General features: G+C 34.1%; 1 protein-coding gene across 7 annotated transcripts in view; it reads right to left on the bottom strand.

Moving 5' to 3' along the window:
• LOC108134592 (calcium-dependent secretion activator) overlaps positions 1–19,766 on the bottom strand; it is a 53,405-nt gene that overhangs the window by 25,575 nt on the left and 8,064 nt on the right. For 6 of the 7 annotated variants that reach the window (XM_041708609.1, XM_041708613.1, XM_041708614.1 and 3 more), the window contains exons 4-16: positions 14,679–14,846; positions 12,406–12,581; positions 12,110–12,341; positions 11,802–12,052; positions 11,709–11,723; positions 6,158–6,388; positions 5,963–6,107; positions 5,802–5,908; positions 5,567–5,742; positions 5,294–5,500; positions 3,625–3,761; positions 965–1,152; positions 619–908 (exon numbers count right to left, since the gene is read on the bottom strand). In XM_041708609.1, coding sequence (XP_041564543.1) covers positions 619–908; positions 965–1,152; positions 3,625–3,761; positions 5,294–5,500; positions 5,567–5,742; positions 5,802–5,908; positions 5,963–6,107; positions 6,158–6,388; positions 11,709–11,723; positions 11,802–12,052; positions 12,110–12,341; positions 12,406–12,581; positions 14,679–14,846 — 2,323 coding nt within the window. The remainder of the gene's footprint in view (positions 1–618; positions 909–964; positions 1,153–3,624; positions 3,762–5,293; positions 5,501–5,566; positions 5,743–5,801; positions 5,909–5,962; positions 6,108–6,157; positions 6,389–11,708; positions 11,724–11,801; positions 12,053–12,109; positions 12,342–12,405; positions 12,582–14,678; positions 14,847–19,766) is intronic. The other variant, XM_041708612.1, reaches the window with a different exon arrangement.

Here is a 19,766-nt window from a genome sequence, read left to right as displayed (position 1 = left end):
CAAAAGGGAAAAACTTTACATTGAAAAACTTTCGCCAACCAATACAAAATATCCTCTGTGGAGGGCTCACCCAAACCTGAGCTCTCCAATCAAAACAGTCATTCCGATAGGATATTCAACAGGTAGCTGGGTCCGAAGATAGAGCCGAAACTTTTTCAGCATCACTAGGAGAGTCGATCTAGCCATGTACGTCTGTCCTTCCGTCTGTCCGTCCGTTTCTACCCAAACTAGTCTCTCAGTTTTAAAGCTATGTGCATGAAACGGAACGAGCCGGATCGGCGACTATAGCATATAGCTCCAATGGAACTATCGGAAAAATAAATTTAAAAAAATTATAAATTTGCTGTTTTTTAATTTTGTTTTTTTTTTTTTAATTTTAGAAAATAAAACTCCCATTACAAAAATATAAAAATTATATGTAACTTTTTTATTTTGTAATTTTTTTTTAAAATTCTTTTTGACTTATTAATAATTTGACAGTTCAGAATTACGCTTTTAATTTGATTAAAAACGGAAAACCATATCATGTAGCTGCAAGGGTGTATGAGCTCCGGATTGCCGAAGTTTACTTCCTTTCTTGTTTAATTATAATTCAATTACATGTTTATCTTTACTTACCTTCAATTTTAGCTTTATTAGAGAGACGAGTGTAATTTACAAGCGCTGCTGTCTCTAAGCTTTTTTTAATCATTTGACGAACTTCTTCAGGTGGAACCGGGGTAACAATATCTTTCATTAGAACTCTCTCTAGTAAAGATAATGTTGCTTTAAGTGCACCCTCGGGGCGACCGAACGGAAAGCAATATCTGAAATTAGTTATTTGAAACTCCAGTAACTGACGAAGTCGTTCTTTGATTTCAGAAAATTTCTCTTTCTCCTCATGCGTTATGCTACCAACTCCATCGGGCCTGTAAATATTTATTGTTATTAATTTCTTAGGCTTAGCACTATAAATCAATGATACCGATTTCCGTGAACATGACTAGCGCAAAACGCGAAAGAATAGTGTATTAGAGTTGGGTCTATCATGTGTTGTTTTTCAGCACGATCCAGCAAATCAGAGAGGTAACATAAATGTCGGTAACATCCTCGTACCCCATAACGGGCGCAATATTCGTCCAACACGAAAACTTGTCCAGGACTAAACCAGCCCTGAAAATAGCACACAAATATTCTTAATTTTAATTTTGTTCTAAAAACTATGTTACTTTATTTAACTATTTCTAGAATTACATTTTTTGTTGGCCAACTTGGTGTTAGTTAGCACGGCGAATTTTATGTATGAATACACTGCACTGCAACGAGTCATACGTCACTGACACATATCTTGTATGGTTAAATCACTTAGTTTCATCGGAAAAGTGTGAGCTGTGAGCGAATGTTGTGAATGAACATTTATAATGGCATCAAACGATCATAGCGTATTAATCATTGTTTGTGGTCGCTCTCAACCACATGCACGATCGTTTGTAAGCATCATTGGTCATGCACTATTGCTTGTGACCGAATATTTTGATTAGCTTGTGCCCTGATGGTTTCTACCAACAGTTTTCGTTTGATCGTATTTGGCTCGGGCCACATCCATAGTTGTCCTGCACGCCCTATTTGTCATTTTTCGTTGCTACGTTGGTAAAAGTGTTGGCGAGCAAAATACGCTTGGCACCTACGTAAAGAACGAAATTTTCCGATTCTTGTTTTGCGCCCTTGTTCGAAAGTTTTAAAGTACTCTGCAAGCCTTGTTAGGCTATATGTTTATGCGTTTAAAAGACATAGCTGCTGCAGATAAACTAAATAAAAATAGACTTTAAAACAAGAAAGGAGCTAACTTAGGCAAGACAATGTTTAAATACCCTTGCAGCTATTAAAAAAAAATTAAATTAGCTGCTGCAGATAAACTAATTAAAAATAGACTTTAAAACAAGAAAGGAGCTAACTTAGGCAAGACAATGTTTAAATACCCTTGCAGCTATTAAAAAAAAAATTAACTGTTCTTTAAAACGATTATAATTAAATTTTTCTACGTTTCGAACGTTACTATATGATGTCTTTGTCCAACGTTTTAAAATTACAAGAAAGGAAGAAAACTTCGGCAAGCCAAAGTTTATATACCCTTGCAGCTTGTGCAAAAGCTATTGGATTTTAATCAAATTTAATCAGTAATTCTGATAAATAAATATATAATAAACAATTACTACATCTCAAAGAATTTAAGGAAACAAACTTTCAAACATCGAAATTTCGATTTATATACGTATATTTTTAAAACATTGAAGCTATGATGCTTTTTAGCTCAGTATTTTATAGTTCCTATGACAGCTATATGATATGGTTTTCGATTTGAATTAAATTTAAATTGAATTTGTAAACATTCATATTATCACTATTTCTAAAAAAAATGTTTTAACTCCTATCAAATTTGCAACCCGGAACCCGGGTTTACAGTCTGATATTGATTGATTTCAGAGATGGTGACAATCTAACCTCTTAATTCTGAATTGCCTTAAATGTAATCTAATGACATTTTATAAGAGTTCGCCATCATTTATAAGCAATTCTTTCATAATATGCCACTGGACCGAATATAATATATTAAGGAGTTCTTCTTGACCCAAAATTAAAATTCGACTGTCACGTAAAGCTTACTGTTAACAAGGCTATGAGTGTTCTTGGATTTATGAAGCGATGGTCAAAAGAATTTGACGATCCTTATAAAACAAAATTATTATTTACTTCCCTTTTCCGTCCTTATTTGGAATATTGCGCTCCCGTTTGGAGTCCCCAATATCAAGTACACATTGATCGTACTGAGCCGAAACAAAACAAATTTCTTCTTTTCGCCTTCGTGGTTTGAACTGGGATCGTAAGGTTGCCTTTTTTCTCTACAAGATTAGTATTGTTTAATTTATCTACTCTTGTAAATCGTAGAATCATGGTTGGAACTATTTTTATACACAATCTTGTGAAAGGTAATATTGCCTTTTAGACCAACCCGCAACTGCCATCCTCTTAAGATGTACCTCAAATTTTGGCCGGCGTGAACCCTTTCGTGTTCTTTGTAATAATAATAATAATCTATATTATCAAATTTTCATTACATGATTTCGTTGGACCACTTGTTTGTACTGTTTATAGTGCATCAACGTTCAACAATTATTATTATGTCCAATATGCTGAGAATATTCTGTGCAAATATCAAGTCAATCCGTGTAAAACTCAAAACAAAAAAAAATCTTCGTGATTAACTCAAAAATTGCGGTGAAGACACATACATGAAGACACAATTTGGGAAGTTTTAATCAAATTTCTTTACAACTGAGAGACTAGTTTGTCCTAGAAACGGACAGACGGAATGACTGACAGACGGACAGAGGGGCGGACTGACAGACTTGGCTAGATCGACTCTGCTAGTGATGCTGGGAGAATGTATATACTTAATAGGCTCGGAAATGTCTCCTTGACTACGTTGCAAACTTCTGACTGAAACTATAATAATATAATATATATAATGCAAGGGTATAAATATAAAAAAAAATAAATAGTGGTCGGTAGGACTACACCAAAAAAAAGGTTAAATATTATTATTCAGTCATAATCTGTGTTATTAATTATAATTAATCAACTCACCAGAGAAGCGTATGGATCATTAAGCCTATATTCTAGTGTGAGGTTTTGTAATGTTTTGAAAAGCGTAGCATGGTCAAAAGTACACGGATCAGTGCTTATAAAATCTTCCATTCCATGTTTCCGTGCTTTGTCTGCGTCTAAAATGAAATTAGAAAATATATATTAGCACCTAAAAAAAATGTATAAAACAAGAAAAGAAGCCTTTGCAGCTATTGCAAAAATTAAATATTCTTTAAAACAAGAACATTTAGATTTTATGATGATATTCCAATAACATAAAACATTCATCTTAGAATCTTAGCCAGATTTTAAATTATTAATTATTAAGTGTTAAGTGTTAAGACTAGAAGCTAGACCGTAGACAACAATTCAACAAGGCCAAATATGTTAGCACTGACAACTGCTGGAGAGAGTACTACTCAAAATTTAGCATATATAAAAAGGAAATTAGGATGGTCAAAAGGAAAGAATGGGCCCGATTCTGTAATAGCATAGAGTCTACCACCGAGGCAGCTTGGGCTATAAGCACGTTCGAGCCCTTTAAGTCCCCAGGAACAGAAGGTCTTTCCCCAACACAACTTCAAAAGACCCTTCATATTATCATGCCGTGGTTAACATTTATCTTCTATAACTGCCTACTTTTGCAACATTTAACTAAAAAGTGGCTCGAAGTTGAAGTCATCTTTATCCCTAAAGCTTGAACCAACCATGGTGAGAATCATACACAATACTCGCCAGCAGAGTGACCTCTACTATGAGATGGGCTCTCGCTACAAGATTCGTCAGCAGAGGAACTCCTCAGGGAAGATTGCTCTCCCCTCTTCTCTGGGTCATAGTAGTCAACCTACTACTACAACTTCTAAAAAGAGGGGCTTTAAGATCGCATATGCGGACAATGTAGGAAGTTTAATTCAAGGTAAATACCCAGAAATCCCTGCAAACTCATGGATACAGCACACTCTCCAGGTGGGCATGGGGGTGTGGACCAGGGGTGGAACTTCATCCACTAAACTATCCAGATAAGAATTTTTTAAATATCCGTTGGTATTTGGGCTTGAGCTGCATGCGGTATCAGGTGTCGGTGACTTTGCCATCACGAGAAGAACTCACGGAAATAGATGCCGTAAGTCTATCTTATTTATCATCCCACCATTCGCCTGTACTTATGCACCTCTTTGAGCGCTGGTTATCTGATTGACGCATAAAAGTGAACGAGCAAAAATGCAACCACAATACCTTTACCCTTAACAAAAAAAAATTGTCCACAATACCATCTACAAATGAAGTCACATATCGCGGAGTACACCTAGATAGGCGTCTCACTTGGAGGAAGCACATAGAAGCGAAGTGCGAACAAATAAAACATAAGTCCCGACAAGCTATGTAGCAATGCCACTAATAGCAATTTAGAGCTTATTCAAAGAGCACAGTCAAAAGTGCTTAGAACTATAACCGCAGCGACCTGGTACATACGTAACACAGTCATCCAACGAGGCCACACATCAACCAAGTGGCCCTATTATTGGGCACTAAATAAATTTTAAGATTTAGGATTTTAAAACTAGTTGTTAGTCCCCTAAGGGAGAAGATTAAAAAAAATCAAAACAAACAAAATATCATTACAATTCCGAAAAAAGAAAAATAAACAATATAAACCAAGAATACTTACCTCCTTGTATTTTTGACATTGCTGAATTTTTATCTTGTGTTATTGGGGGTGTTGGTTTATGGGACTGACCGGTAGCTCTGTACATAGCCATGACCCATAGGCTGCATTCGTTTTCATCATCGCAAGCAAACGAAATGCTATCACCCTCGCGAACTGCGTTAAAAAAATAGCGCCCTCCATTTAAATCGATCCCAAACATTAAGTTTGCTAAATGAAAATGTAAGTGCTAAAATAAATCTTGTTCATAATTAACAAGTACTTTGCTATATGTACCACTCGCTGCTTCAATGTAATCTACCGTATATCCGTCAAGCTGCATCATCTCAGACGGTTCTGATTTTTTCTCTTTATAACTACACATAGCAAATGTATATTGTGATACTTGAACTAAGACGAAATAGCGCCTTTTCCACTTTTTCCAGACTGATTTCCCGATCGCATAAAGATGTCTACAAAATTTTTAATGGTTAATTCAAAGTGTAAATTTATATAAAATCATTGAACGTACCCACAATGTTTCATATTTAAAGGCTTATCAAGTCGGCAAGCTATCTTAATACGTATATCCTGGTCAGGAAGATTTTTTGCAATAATCATTCGATGCCACTCAGGTGACTAAAACATGGTCAGATATTTAATATAAAATAAATTTGTTAACGTTTAGCTTACTTTTGATGAAAGCGGAGTAGGTTTAAGAGTTACTTTTCCTAGTTCCTTATCCTCCAATGCCAGCATGCCCGGATTCTCTGTGTAAAGTTTCACCTTGACAACTGGCAATGGATGTGTTGTTGTAAAATCGCCTTGTGTGTCCCACCTTATCAAAAAAAGTATGTTAATTGTAGAATTTTTGTGATAGACTCTTACATTGGTTTTGATGCCTCCGCTTGATCTGTTTGTAGTTTTTCGCCATTTTCGACTTCCATTGTGCAGTAGACAATGCGATTGGGAGCTAATGATTTAAGTCCTTTAACCTCCATAACGATCACTTCCAATTGGAAGGTGAGTACAACATCTAACTTTGTCAATTGTGTAGAACCATCCTCGGAGTCACCCTCCAGCTTAGACAAAGACCCGTGGGATCGCAGTATCAATTTCCTTTTTTTCAGGAAATTAAAAAAAAAATAAAATAAAATTATTGTACCTTATTTAAAATATATACAAATGTTTTTGGAAAAGAAAGTTCAAAATTGGTCAAATTACAACAGTAATATTCATCCAATTGGTTATTTATTTTTAGTTTTACAATATGTTTTTATATATGAAGCATATCTTCAGATTCAAATTCATACAAATGTACAGTTTAGTATGGCCATGCATACGTTTTTTTTTGGTTTGAAAAAACCCGAAAACGACATAGATTTTTAATGATTTAATTTTGCCGAAATTCTGTTAGTTGTGCGACACACAGTGGCTCGTTTGCTCAAAACACGTTGCAAAATGAATAACTTTTGAGCTCGTATTGTTATCAACTTGATTTCCTTTTTATAATAATAAGCAAAGCCAAAATTATTGAGATGTTACATTTGTTAAATTACGCCTACCAAGAGGGGCGCCTATATTTTTATACCCTTGCAGAGGGTATTATAATTTCAGTCAGAAGTTTGCAACGCAGTGAAGGAGACATCTCCGACCCTATAAAGTATATATATTCTTGATCAGCATCACTAGGCGAGTCGATCTAGCCATGTCCGTCTGTCCGTCCGTCTGTCCGTCCGTTTATATGCAAACTAGTCTCTCAGTTTTAAAGCTATCTGCATGAAACTTTCCCAAAAGCTGTCTTTCTATTGCAGTTAGTATATAAGTCGGAACGAGCCGGATCGGACGACTATAGCATATAGCTCCCATAGGAACAATCGGAAAAATAAATGAAAAAAAATTATAACTTTGCTGTTTTTTAATTTTTTGTTTAGTTCTTCGACATTTAGTAATGGTTAAATATTTCCGATTTACGGTTTAAATTTCATCAAAATCGGACGACTATAGCATATAGCTCCCATAGGAACAATCGGAAAAATAAATGAAAAAAAATTATAACTTTGCTGTTTTTTAATTTTTTGTTTTGTTCTTCGACATGAAGCAATGGTTAAATATTTCAGAATTATGGTAAAAATTTCATCAAAATCGGACGACTATAGCATATAGCTCCCATAGGAACAATCGGAAAAATAAATGAAAAAAAATTATAGCTTTTCTGTTTTTTAATTTTTTGTTTAGTTCTTCGACATTTAGTAATGGTTAAATATTTTCGATTTACGGTTTAAATTTCATCAAAGTCGGACGACTATATCATATAGGTCCCATAGGAACAATCGGAGAAATAAATGAAAAAAAATTATAACTTTTCTGTTTTTTAATTTTTTGTTTAGTTCTTCGACATATGGCAATGTTTAATTATTTCAGAATTATGGTTTAAATTTTATCAAAATCGGACGTCTATATCATATAGCTCCCATAGAACTAATAAAAATATATAAAATAACTATCTAATAATTGAGCTGCAAATCATCATAGCTTCACTGTTTTTCAGTATATACTCAAGTAAATCATAATTTAAATGTTTTCAAAAGTATTTAATTCATGCAATAGCTGCAAGGGTATATGAACTTCGGCTTGCCGAAGTTTACTTTCTTTCTTGTTTTTTTTAAATTTACTTCGGGAGTTTGAACCCGTATAATTGCGATCTGCACTTTATAGCCCCAGACACCAATGAAGCTGCAGGCGGATAAATATTTTTATAACACATGTACCTATTTATTTTGTAAATTATAACTACACTTTGTAATTCCCAACTTGTTTTATTTTATTAGTCATGGAGTTGAGTTCAGGTATTGAAAGCTTATACATGTAGTGAAAAGTGAAATGGAACATAAAGAACTTTGGACTTTTAAAGACTAGTGAAATGACCAAAAACCACTGTTAAGCAAACTGCAGTCAAAGTAGCAAAAATCGAAACATTTTTGCTTTTTGGTGATTTGACTGCTTGCAAAATCAAAAAGCGACAAAAAGCAGAAAGCTGTTTTTCGTTGTATTGCTTGCTGCTTTGCTGTTGCTTACAGTTATGAGCGAAAGTCGGAGCTGCGGCAGGCATCGACTTTCGGAAGGCTTCGAAAGTAGCAGTCGGGAAAATGAATGATTTCGACTGTTGGATAAATTTGCTTTTTGTCGCTTTTGTTTTTGTTTTAGCAGCGTAAGATGCTGCTTTCTGATTTTTGTCGATTTTTAATTTTAGCATTTGTTTTGACTGCGACTTTTGCTTTTCTAGGAGCAGAAGCAGAAACACATTCATATGAAATGAAACTAACTGCAGTATTTCAACACTGCCAAAAACGGAATAGAGAAAGATTTACAAAAAAATAAATCGTGTCTTCAAAGAAAATATAATTTTTGTGCTTGAGCAGCCAACTACGTCTAAAAATGCATTAGGACGACCAGCAATTTTTATAAATAAGACTACTCAATTCACAAAGAAAAGAAAACTTATGGAAGCAACTACGGGTATTTCCACCACATGGCAACACATCCAGGAGGTTTTGCAAAAAAGGTTGAAATTACTGCTCGCTTTACTGGAATAGATAATGAAATCATTAAGAGAGTTCAATTGCAGATAAAAAATGGATCCAAAATTGTTCAGGCAGGATGCCACCCAAACGGCAGTTCTTTTGAAGGAGCGATATCCGAGAAAATTTTTGTTTAAAAATTAACTTGTATTTGTATTTTGTGTAACTATATTAATTAATATAAAGCCCATATATTTAAAAAAAAAATTAAATATTTATTCCTCATTAAGTGGTTTTTAATGATTTACTAGCGCTGGAGCTCAAATTAAAAAAGTTTTTACGCAAAATCCCTTCAGAGTTTCGTAATGACCGGCTTTGTAAGGTCAGTTAGTCATTATGGGTCAGTAGGAAAAACGATCAGTATTTCAAAATGGGCACAATTGTTGCAATGTTTTTTTTTTTTATTATTGTATACATCCACTAATTTTAGTATAGTCGTGTGCTCGGCGAAATATGGCATTTTTTTATCTCCACTTGAAGTTGAAAAACATGAAAAAAAAAACATTTTTTCTAGCTTACCATCATTTTGAGAAACATTAGTTTAAATTGGCCTATTCAGCACGTTATTCTACCTTTCTTCAAATTCGGAAAAATGTTTTCAACTTTGAACAACGATTATACATGTTAAACATTTTTTGTAAATTATAAAATTTTGGTTTTAAAATAGCCACATCAATTCCTAAAAAAAACTGTAACAAAAGTTTTTCCTAAACCCGAAATTCGAATTTTGCAACGAGTTTTGGGAAAACGGAACATTGTGAGACACGTGAGAAAGGGAACACACTCAGTAAACAAAGTGCCCTCTAATAACTGGTTTACAAAAAAAAAACGGAAAACGGAAATGAAATCTTTAACCAGAACACTCGATTTGATGTCATATTGGTTGTTTGACTGTTGTCAAGTTTTTTGTTAAACCAAAACTTAATTTAAAAAAATGCAATTTGTACTACTGTGGGCAAAAAGTGAGGTGAATTTTATAATTTAAGCATCGCGGGACTAACACTTCGTGTTAGTTGTTATTTTCTTGAGTTGATAGAACTGTTAATTACATCTGGACCAATTTTCATGTCAGTAGTATATTTACGCTTGTGTTAACCACACGTCTAAGACTGCAATTTTAAAACGTCTGATTTAATTGAGCAGAGAAGTGCCATTAAATTTTGTTTGCAGAATGATATTTCGGCTGCGGAAACGTTGAGGATGTTGCGGAAGGAGTTTAGTAATTCTACAGATGACCAAAAACTAGAAACCTTTCAGCTACTGCTAAAATAAATTAGTCTTTATAACATCTAAATTTCGATTATGTTTATAACAGGGTATCAAACCGTTTTCGTAGCCGTTATCATTAACCGGTAAAACCTAATCAAAACCGTAACCGGAACCTATATAGCAAGTTTTTGCCTAAACGGAACCGTAATCGAAATATATAGCAGCCAGAATAATTGTTTCCGATACGAGCATTAGTACCGGTTCTGTAAAATTGTGAGCTTTAAAGTCTTATTCGCTCATATCATTAATTGTTTGCAATAATATAATATATAGTTATATTGATATAAATACTAATTTGTTTTGAACGGAACAATACCGATACCCGGAACATGTTTTGGTTGCGGTACCGTAACCGTAACCGAAACAAAATGAAGTTGGTTATTTTGGTTGTAATCATAACAGAAACCAATATATAATTCGATTTTTATACCCTTGCAGAGGGTATTATAATTTCAGTCAGAAGTTTGCAACGCAGTGAAGGAGACGTTTCCGACCCTATAAAGTATATATATTCTTGATCAGCATCACTAGTAGAGTCGATCTAGCCATGTCCGTCTGCCCGTCCGTCTGTCCGTCCGTCTGTCCGTCCGTTTATATGCAAACTAGTCTCTCAGTTTTAAAGCTATCTGCATGAAACTTTCCCAAAAGTTGTCTTTCTATTGCAGGTAGTATATAAGTCGGAACGAGCCGGATCGGACGACTATAGCATATAGCTCCCATAGGAACAATCGGAAAAATAATTGAAAAAAATTATAACTTTGCTGTTTTTTAATTTTTTTTTTTTAGTTCTTCGACATATAGCAATGGTTAAATATTTCAGAATTATGGTTTAAATTTCATCAAAATCGGACGACTATATCATATAGCTCCCATACAAATAATAAAAAAATATAAAAGAACAATCAAATAATTAAGCTGCAAATCGTCATAGCTTCAATGTTTTTAAACATATACGCAAGTAAATCATAATTTTAAAGTTTTCAAAAATATTTAATTCTTGCGATAGCTGCAAGGGTATATGAACTTCGGCTTGCCGAAGTTTGCTTTCTTTCTTGTTATACCTGGTTTATAAACATTGAAGTTATAATGATTTTCAACTATATTATTCGATCGTTCCTATGCTAGCTATATGATATCGTTCTCCGATTCGAAAAAATTAATTGTGAAGCAAAAAAAATGCAGCAGAAAGACAACTTTTAGGAAAGTTTCATACAGATAGCTTTAAAACTGACTAGTTTGCGTAGAAACGGACGGACAGACGGATTGACTCTCCAAGTAATGTTGATCAAGAACATATATTTCGGAAATGTCTTCTTCACTGCATTGCAAACTTCTGACTGAAATTATAATACCCTCTGCAAGGGTATAAAAAGTTTATATTGAAATTTCACCTTTCTTTTTGCCCACAATAGTATTTGTGTTGTGTAAACTTTAGTAATCAATAACCGGGGTTCAACAATATATACATGAATTTGAAAAATAGAATCGAATCGAAATAAAGATTAATTAAGGATTATTGTAACTAGTTTAGTTCTCACTCTAAAGTTTACATTATGTCTTATTAAATATATTGCTTTATGGTAACTTACAAAAATGACGGTGTACTGTAAATCAATACAAGAAGCAATGGAAAGAACAAAATTATTTAAATATTCAATAATTTATATTTTATGTTAATTAACCTGTGATTATAACGTTTCAATTTTTGAAGTCCATATTTACTATCCATATTTCCTTTTGATACTGGCAGGGATTCCAGATTTGCCATTAGAAGATTTATTGACGACTTAAGTTCCTCAACGTAAAGAGACTCCATTTCTTTGAGTACAAATTTTGGCATAAGTTTTCGATTCTTTTCCATCTCTCCTACACGTTGCATTCTTCCATCCAATTCCCTTCTTATGGCTGCTGCTTGTTCATCGGCGGAGTCCAACTAAAATTCAAGTTATTACCATATAAATTTAAGAATCAGCATAAAAAAAGGCTTTACCATCAAGGCGTTGTACAAAATTTGATGCTCAAATTTTTTTACTAATAATATTTGTTGAAACATATCATACAATTGCTCTTTGGATAGAATTAGCTCGCTATTTAGTGATTGTTGCATACGAGATGGTCGCTTCGAATCTTCTTCTCCAGTTCCTTTTAATATTATGTCGAATTTTGCCATCCATGAAGTTAATACGGTTTCCTTACTAAGCCCGTCGATCTCTGGTAAAGATCTGAAAAGAAGGAACGTGTTTATTTAAACTTCGTTAACACGTTAAATGATTTTTTTTATGTTACCTGACACGTTTTTCTATATTATTGCGAAAAACTTCGCGAAAATCATGTTGCGATGATGCACCAGATTGGACCATTTTTAAAACTCGCTCTGATTTAAGAAACACGTCATGATAACTCTGTACGGCATTTTGAAATGCTTCATCAGCCATTATTTGTGTTTCACCTTTAAGAAACGCCTGAAATTAAAAGTTTTTATTACTTATTCAAAAAATTATTTTTTTTATTTAATTCTGTACTTTCTGATTGTTTTGGAAATACAGCCTTAAACTTTAATTTTCATTTAACACTTTAAACGCCTTTTTACCGAAACCGTATTTTCAAAGTAGTTTGTCAAGTTTTCTAGCAAACAACTCAATGGATCTTAATGACATTTTGCACAGGTCTTCGAGATATTTATTGCTCAGTAAGACTTAAAGCTCACCAGTAATATGCCCAGCTCCTACAACACATCTTTTGTTTTTGTTATTGTTCCTATTCTCCTTATAGCGATATTAAAGCAAACCAGGAGTGTGAAGGCTAACGACCGACGTTGCCCATGCTCAAGCAGCCGCATACCATTGTAGACCCGTTAAATAGGCAGCCCTTGATTGACGAGGTTTAATGAGTGGAGCAGTTTGGCATCGTTGGTATTCTTTCTCAGTGAATCCCATGAATTGATCTCTGTGCGCGTTGACCACAATAATGTTAGATTTTAGTATGAATGAGTTCCATGTTCCTGACTTCCATGTGGGGATCGGAATAACACTGAAGACTTTTTGAGACATTGTGGATACCAATGAATATGTCAAGCGGACTATGACATAGGTGTATGTTGTGGTTCTTTCTGCTTGCATGATTTTGAGACCGAAAGCATTTGGTCTGGTGCTAAATGGTCTCTGATTTTATCGAGTTGTTCTCTTAGTTGCTTCGAAGTGACCAGAGTAGGACTAATGGTCTGATGATGTGGGATGAAATAAGGCTCGTTTGGGATCTGTATTGAATTTACACTCTTCATGTGTCCCAATTTTACATACTCTGTAATGAACTCTGGCTGTAGCCTTTCCAAACTTCTGATGTAGTCCTCCGTACAAGGGCAAATAATCTTTTGGCTGCCAATTTCCTATCAAATTTTGTAATCTGAGGCTCTGGCTCGTGCCATGCACCAATATTTCAAGGTCTTCTTTAAATATATAAGTATCTTTTTCGTAGTTCCGGCGAAGTTCCTTTGCCGTCCGCCTTCCTTATTCCTTGTTCTGTGTTTCTGACCAGGTGGGAGTGCTTTGTTCGCTTATGCTTGATACGCTCCTATTCGCAACCAAAGTTGGTCAAGGAAACTGAACACTCTTGGGTTGGGGCAAAGGTGGGGTTTAAAAGTGTCGCATAGTTGACAACTTTAAAAGTGTGTCCGGCGTGAGATTCACCAATCTTTCTTTCCGGAACCAAAAAAAATTATAGTTTTGACGGAGATGGTCACCTTGTTGACCAGCCCTCCAATTAATCTGTCGTCTGTTGACAATTTCTGTAAAAGGACTTATTTCGATAGTATCTCCAATGTGATCTGTGCTTATTTTTACAAAGCAGGAGGAAAGTGAAATTGCAATTATAGATTTTATATTTTACTATAGACAAATGCATTGGTATATGATATATGAAATCGTAGTGTCAGCTAATCGTATTGTTGCGGCGAACTGCTGTTGGTTAGGCTGACCTACTGTCTGTTTTGATGACTAACTTGGCTGTAATTCTTTTGATAAAATATGTGACTTAACAGTTATAAAAATAAACAAGAAAGAAAACGAACTTCAAGTTTATAAACCCTTGCAGCTTAAAACTCACATAATCGTAAAGGAAAATTTGTTTAAAATGCATTAAAACCAAAAGATTTATTTATCCATTGGCGAATAAATAAATAAATAAATAAAACGGAGGGACTAGTTTGCGTTGAAACGGACGGACGGACAAACGGACGGACAGACGGACATGGCTAGATCGATTATCCTAGTGATCCTTTACCGCGTTTCAAACTTTTGAATTAAATTACAATATCCGTTGCTCACTCACTAAACAAAGAAATAATTATCTGAAAATGAATTTTACTTGTTTATATTATAAATGTTTGGATTAGAAATCCACTCCTCGTTGCCTAAGTTCCACTTTTAAAGTGTCAACAGTTTCATGCGATCTATGGTCTACGGTATTTAATTGTATTGCAGTAAATCGGCTTTCGGTTTTAGGAAACATTGGCACAGCTAAAGTTATAAATGTTAAAGGAATATGCATTTCTGTCATCTTACTTGAAATCGTTGAGTTATAATTTCTAATTGCTGTTTGGTAATTTTTGTTTGCCGCTTTGTCATATCCGTGGGTTGTTTAGCATTAAACGGGTATGAAATACATCTTGATATGAACACATATAGCTGGATTCGACGTTTGCGTTCCTCTTCTTCACGTTCATGTTTGTCCTAAAAAAAATCAAAGAACAAAAAATTTACAATATAAATATTATTAAGAGGAAATGATTCTTAAATGTTGTGTTTGCTTACACAAAAATGTGTTTATTTTTGGTAACATCACAACTTTTGGTGTTAACGTTGCAATTTTGCAACGTTAAGCTGAAAAAATTTTAGAAACTGATTTGCCACACTAGGTGATCAGTTGAGGAAGCAACCAGTCCTCTGCAGCCAATAAAGCTCCAAAGCCGCCACCAACCCACATTAGGGAACACAACAGTTCCGATCTTATAAGTAATAAACAAGAATAACTGATCCTGGCTCTAATCTTTATTTTTCTGTAAATATGTTGCTAGACAAAAAGAAATGATCGCTTTAAGCAGCAATGCCAGCTGACAACAATCGTTATTTATTTAGCTTACTTTGCCACCATTCCATTAAACTACCGTCCGATTCTACGCAAATTAGTCCCCCTGTCATTAAGCTATCTGCATGAAACTTTCCGAAAAATTGTTCATGAATTACTATTGCAGGGAGAATAAAAGGTTGGAGTTTCTTAAAACAATTTTTATGAGGGGTGTGTTAAAGATTCATAGGCAGCAAAGCTGGCTGCGATCATTGTTTTTAAACCCTTTCAGAGGGTGTTATAAGTCAGTAAAAAGTTTGCGACGTAGTGAAGGAGACATTTCCGACCCTATAAAGTATATATATTCTTGATCAGCATCACTAGGAGAGTCGATCTAGCCATAGTCCGTCTGTCCATTGAAATGATGATGATTTTCACCTTAATTAGCTTTTTTGTAAATTAGATTAGATGGACTGTTTAAAAAATATTTAATTTTTGCAATAGTTGCAAGTGTATATAAAATTCGGCTTGCCAAAGTTTGCTTTACCTTGTCCGACAAAAAAAACGAAAACCGTTATTCTCAAATAGTTAATAATTGATATACCTCAAAGTAAATTAAAAAACACCGTATTTCGAATAGAAACTATATGTCCTATCCTGCCCGTTGGAACTTATATACTACCTGCAATAGAAAGACAATTTTGGGAAAGTTTCATGCTGATAGCTTTAAAACTGAGAGACTAGTTTGCGTAGAAACGGACGGAAAGACGGACAGACAAGCAGACAAATAGACGAAAGGACAGCAGTAATCAGCTAACATTTTGGTGCCCCAGCTCCCTTGATATCGTTTTTCCATTTCTTTAAAGTCCTGGTGGAACCTTTCGCCTTGCTCATCACTCATGCTGCCCAAATTTTCAAAAACATATTCCAAATGATTGCTCAGAAAGTGAATTTTGATGCTCATATTACACCCTAAAGCTCTGTTTGCATCCAACATATTTTTAACTTAAAGCTCATTGCGACTTGAGCGACTTTTGGTTTCCTAAAAATCCTTTAACAACGTTTTTAAAAACATTCCGCACTATTTTTCTTTTCCTGTCATACTTTTTTTTCGAAATTTGGGTCATTCATTAATTTTCTCCTTTTCTCCTTAATTTTTGCCTCACTTAAATTGGAAAATTTGTGATAAAAAAAAATATTCTTCTGCTTTATTTAAACTTTTTACAAACTGTTTTATTAAACCAAGTTTAATAAGCAGAGAGGCAGTACAATTTTTGAAAACTCTACAAGAGGAGGACGTATGACATTTAGGGAGCCAAGCACTGTTCTTCTCTTTTCTGCTGCCCCATTCGAATAAAAAGCATGCATATTTAGTATATTAAGATTCTTGACCCAAAACCAAAGATAAATTTTCAAATCGCCGCAAATGAGCCAGGTATGCTCTTAATGATTCAATGTTTTCAATAAAAAAAGCTATGTTGTCGTAAGACTGCTTCATGTGAACCGAGTGTCCAACAGGTATAGAAGCATATTTGAAATTGTTGTCCAATAAAACCGCCTTCGAGCTTCTTTTTGAGGAAACTATGAAAAGCCTCCAAATCGTTGGGTCATAATTCTGAACGCCTAAACTCCCTAAAAGTCCTGGTTCATTGTGGCAGAAAACCAATGATTCGGTCTGGGAAAAGTACTGTTCCCCTATTACGGTAGCAGGAAACGGTGGTTGTTTTGGTAAGTTTTTTTTGTTTTAATTTTTTTTTAGCTCGAGTTGGTTGAAAAACTCATGATTACACTTCCCGTCTGTGTCAAGTTCAATGTCGTTTTCTTCCTCTTCAAACTTTTGCGAACTATTTTTACCTGATTATTCTTATGGCATTCGGAATTGAAGTATTTAAAATACTTTAATTTAATTACTTCCGAAATTTTTCGTCATAGTTTTTTTGCAGTGAACCTCCCGCATATGTATGACGAATTAATCGATTCAGCTTTCTCAACCCTTATGTTAAATTACTTCAATTTTATGTCAATCATGTAAAATTGTAGGCATTTCACATAAATTATATGCCTACCTTTGGGCACCACCAAACAAAAAGCTTTTAGGTCTTTTGAAGTGATAAAAATGACAACATTTTGTTAGTTAGAAACTGCAGCGGCCAGTAGTGTTTGAAAAAAGCTTTCTCAACCCTAATGTTAAATTACTTCAAATTTATGTCAATCATGTAAAATTGTACATGAATGTTTTAGACATTTCGCATAAATTGCATGCCTACTTTTAGGCACAACCAAACAAAGAGCTTTTAGGTCTTTTGAAGTGATTGCTTTCTTTTTGAAATTTAAAAAAAATCTCTCGATGGTTTCGGGTATGAGGATCCTAAGCCGAATAGTTGCACTACAGCAAAAATATCATAGGTTTAGGCAGTACAAATTAGTGCGGACGTTATTTACATACAAAAAATGTCATATGTAAATTTAATATTGTATTTTTTCATGTATTTTGTTGTTGGTTTTCATTCCACGTGCGTACACACCAAGAAATTTTATAAATAAAAATAACATACGAAAATAGTTATTTCATTATTTTACAATTGTCATGCATTTTATTTTTGCTTTCTTGGCCAAGGGCGTGCACACTAAAAATATATCAATCGTATAATTAATCTGAAAATATTTTGTTGTTGCTTTTCTGACGGATTAAACGGTACTATTGAAAGAGGAAGAAAAAAAATTTACTATTTTATCTCCAGGCCAATTTATTAGTAAAATTACATTTAAAATTGTTAAAAAATATTTTAATGAAGGTTAAGCTCACAACAAAATGTAAGGTTTGTCTTTTTTTTGTATTAGATTAAACTGAAAGAATGGTTCTTGAAATCGTGGTAAACATCCATGGAACATTGGGGCGCACATTTAAATTGTCTACGCTCTGCATCTCATGACTGCTCAAATCAGTCTCTCCCGCGCCTCTCAGCTTTCAAAACACCCCTTGACACTCTCAGTCGCCAATTACACAGAAAGAAATGGCCAGGAGATCCGCCCTCACAACAACGACTACAACAACAAGCTCGGCAACAGCGTCGTTTTCACATTGTAGCCCAGATACAAATGCCGGATTGAGCATACGTTAAGATTTGGAAACGAGTTTACAACGAAATTCCCAACAAGAGAACATTGGAAGAGAGAAAAATTGACCGGACGAGATGAGGAGTTACTCTACACAGACGGATCCAAGATGGAAAGCTGGGGTATAGAATCGAAATTCCACCTCCCGGAATCAGCGACAGATTTCCAGGCTGAGGTACTCCATATATTGGAAGCAGCTAATCTTTCCATACAGCAGTCCCTTGGGAATACCAAAGTAAGGATATACTCGGATACTATTAAATCTCCCGCAGAAGTAAGGACTAACTTTGTGCTAGTAGCCGACTGCAAGTCGGCCCTTAAGAGGGCAGGATGGTTTGAAATTTTTTATATAAAAGTACAACATCTCAATAATATCCTAAGAACATTTTTTGTCCATCGGACAAAAACTGGCTGAGATACTGATTATCTCGTAGTCTTGCTCAAGGCAGATATGCGGTACGTAGAAAATTTTAGACGCGTTTTTCAAGTCGGTGCTTAACGTAACTCAAAAAGTAATGGTCCGACCTAAATGAACTTTTGTACAAATTTTAAGATAAACAAATTTTGTAATTTTCTTACAGGCAATAATGGGTTGATTATTTATTTAAAAATAGTACCTCCCACTTTAAAACCGCCCCAAAAATTCAAGATCGTACATTTTTTAGTTTAGTTTCGTTCATCCGCACTATAAGCTAATATATTAAATAAATCAATTAAATTTTTTTTTTAATATTACTGTGTCCAGGCTTTACGCACGCAAGACTATTTTCTTGAAGAGACCGTCGCCACGGAATAAATAATAAAATATATAAAACAAGAAAGAAAGCAAACTTCGGCAAGCCGAAGTTTATATACCCTTGCAGCTATTGCTATTTTTGAAAACATTAAAATTATGATTTACTTGCGTATATGTTTAAAAACATTAAAGCTTTGATGATTTGCAGCTCAATTATTTGATAATTATATTTTATATATTTTTAATATTTCTATGGGAGCTTATGATATAGTCGTCCGATTTTGATAAAATTTTAACCATAATTCTTAAATAATTACCCAATACTATATGTCGAAGAACTAAGAATAAAATTAAAAAACAGCTAAGTTATAATTTTTTTTAAATTTTTTTTCCGATTGTTCCTATGGGAGCTATATGATATAGTCGTCCGATTTTGATGAAATTTAAACCGTAATTCTGAAATAATTAACCAATACTATATGTCGAAGAACTAAGAATAAAATTAAAAAACAACTAAGTTATAATTTTTTTTCATTTTTTTTCCGATTGTTCCTATGGGAACTATATGATATAGTCGTCCGATTTTGATTAAATTTAAACCATAATTCTGAAATAATTAACCATTATTATATGTCGAAGAACTAAAAAAAAAATTAAAAACAGCAAAGTTATAATTTTTTTTATTTATTTTTCCGATTGTTCCTATGGGAGCTATATGCTATAGTCGTCCGAT

The sequence above is a fragment of the Drosophila elegans genome, unplaced genomic scaffold (assembly GCF_018152505.1).
Source record: "Drosophila elegans isolate 14027-0461.03 unplaced genomic scaffold, ASM1815250v1 contig_349, whole genome shotgun sequence".
NCBI lineage: Eukaryota > Metazoa > Arthropoda > Insecta > Diptera > Drosophilidae > Drosophila > Drosophila elegans.
Note: the sequence above shows the minus strand (reverse complement) of the source record. Positions and strands in the feature narration are given on the sequence as shown.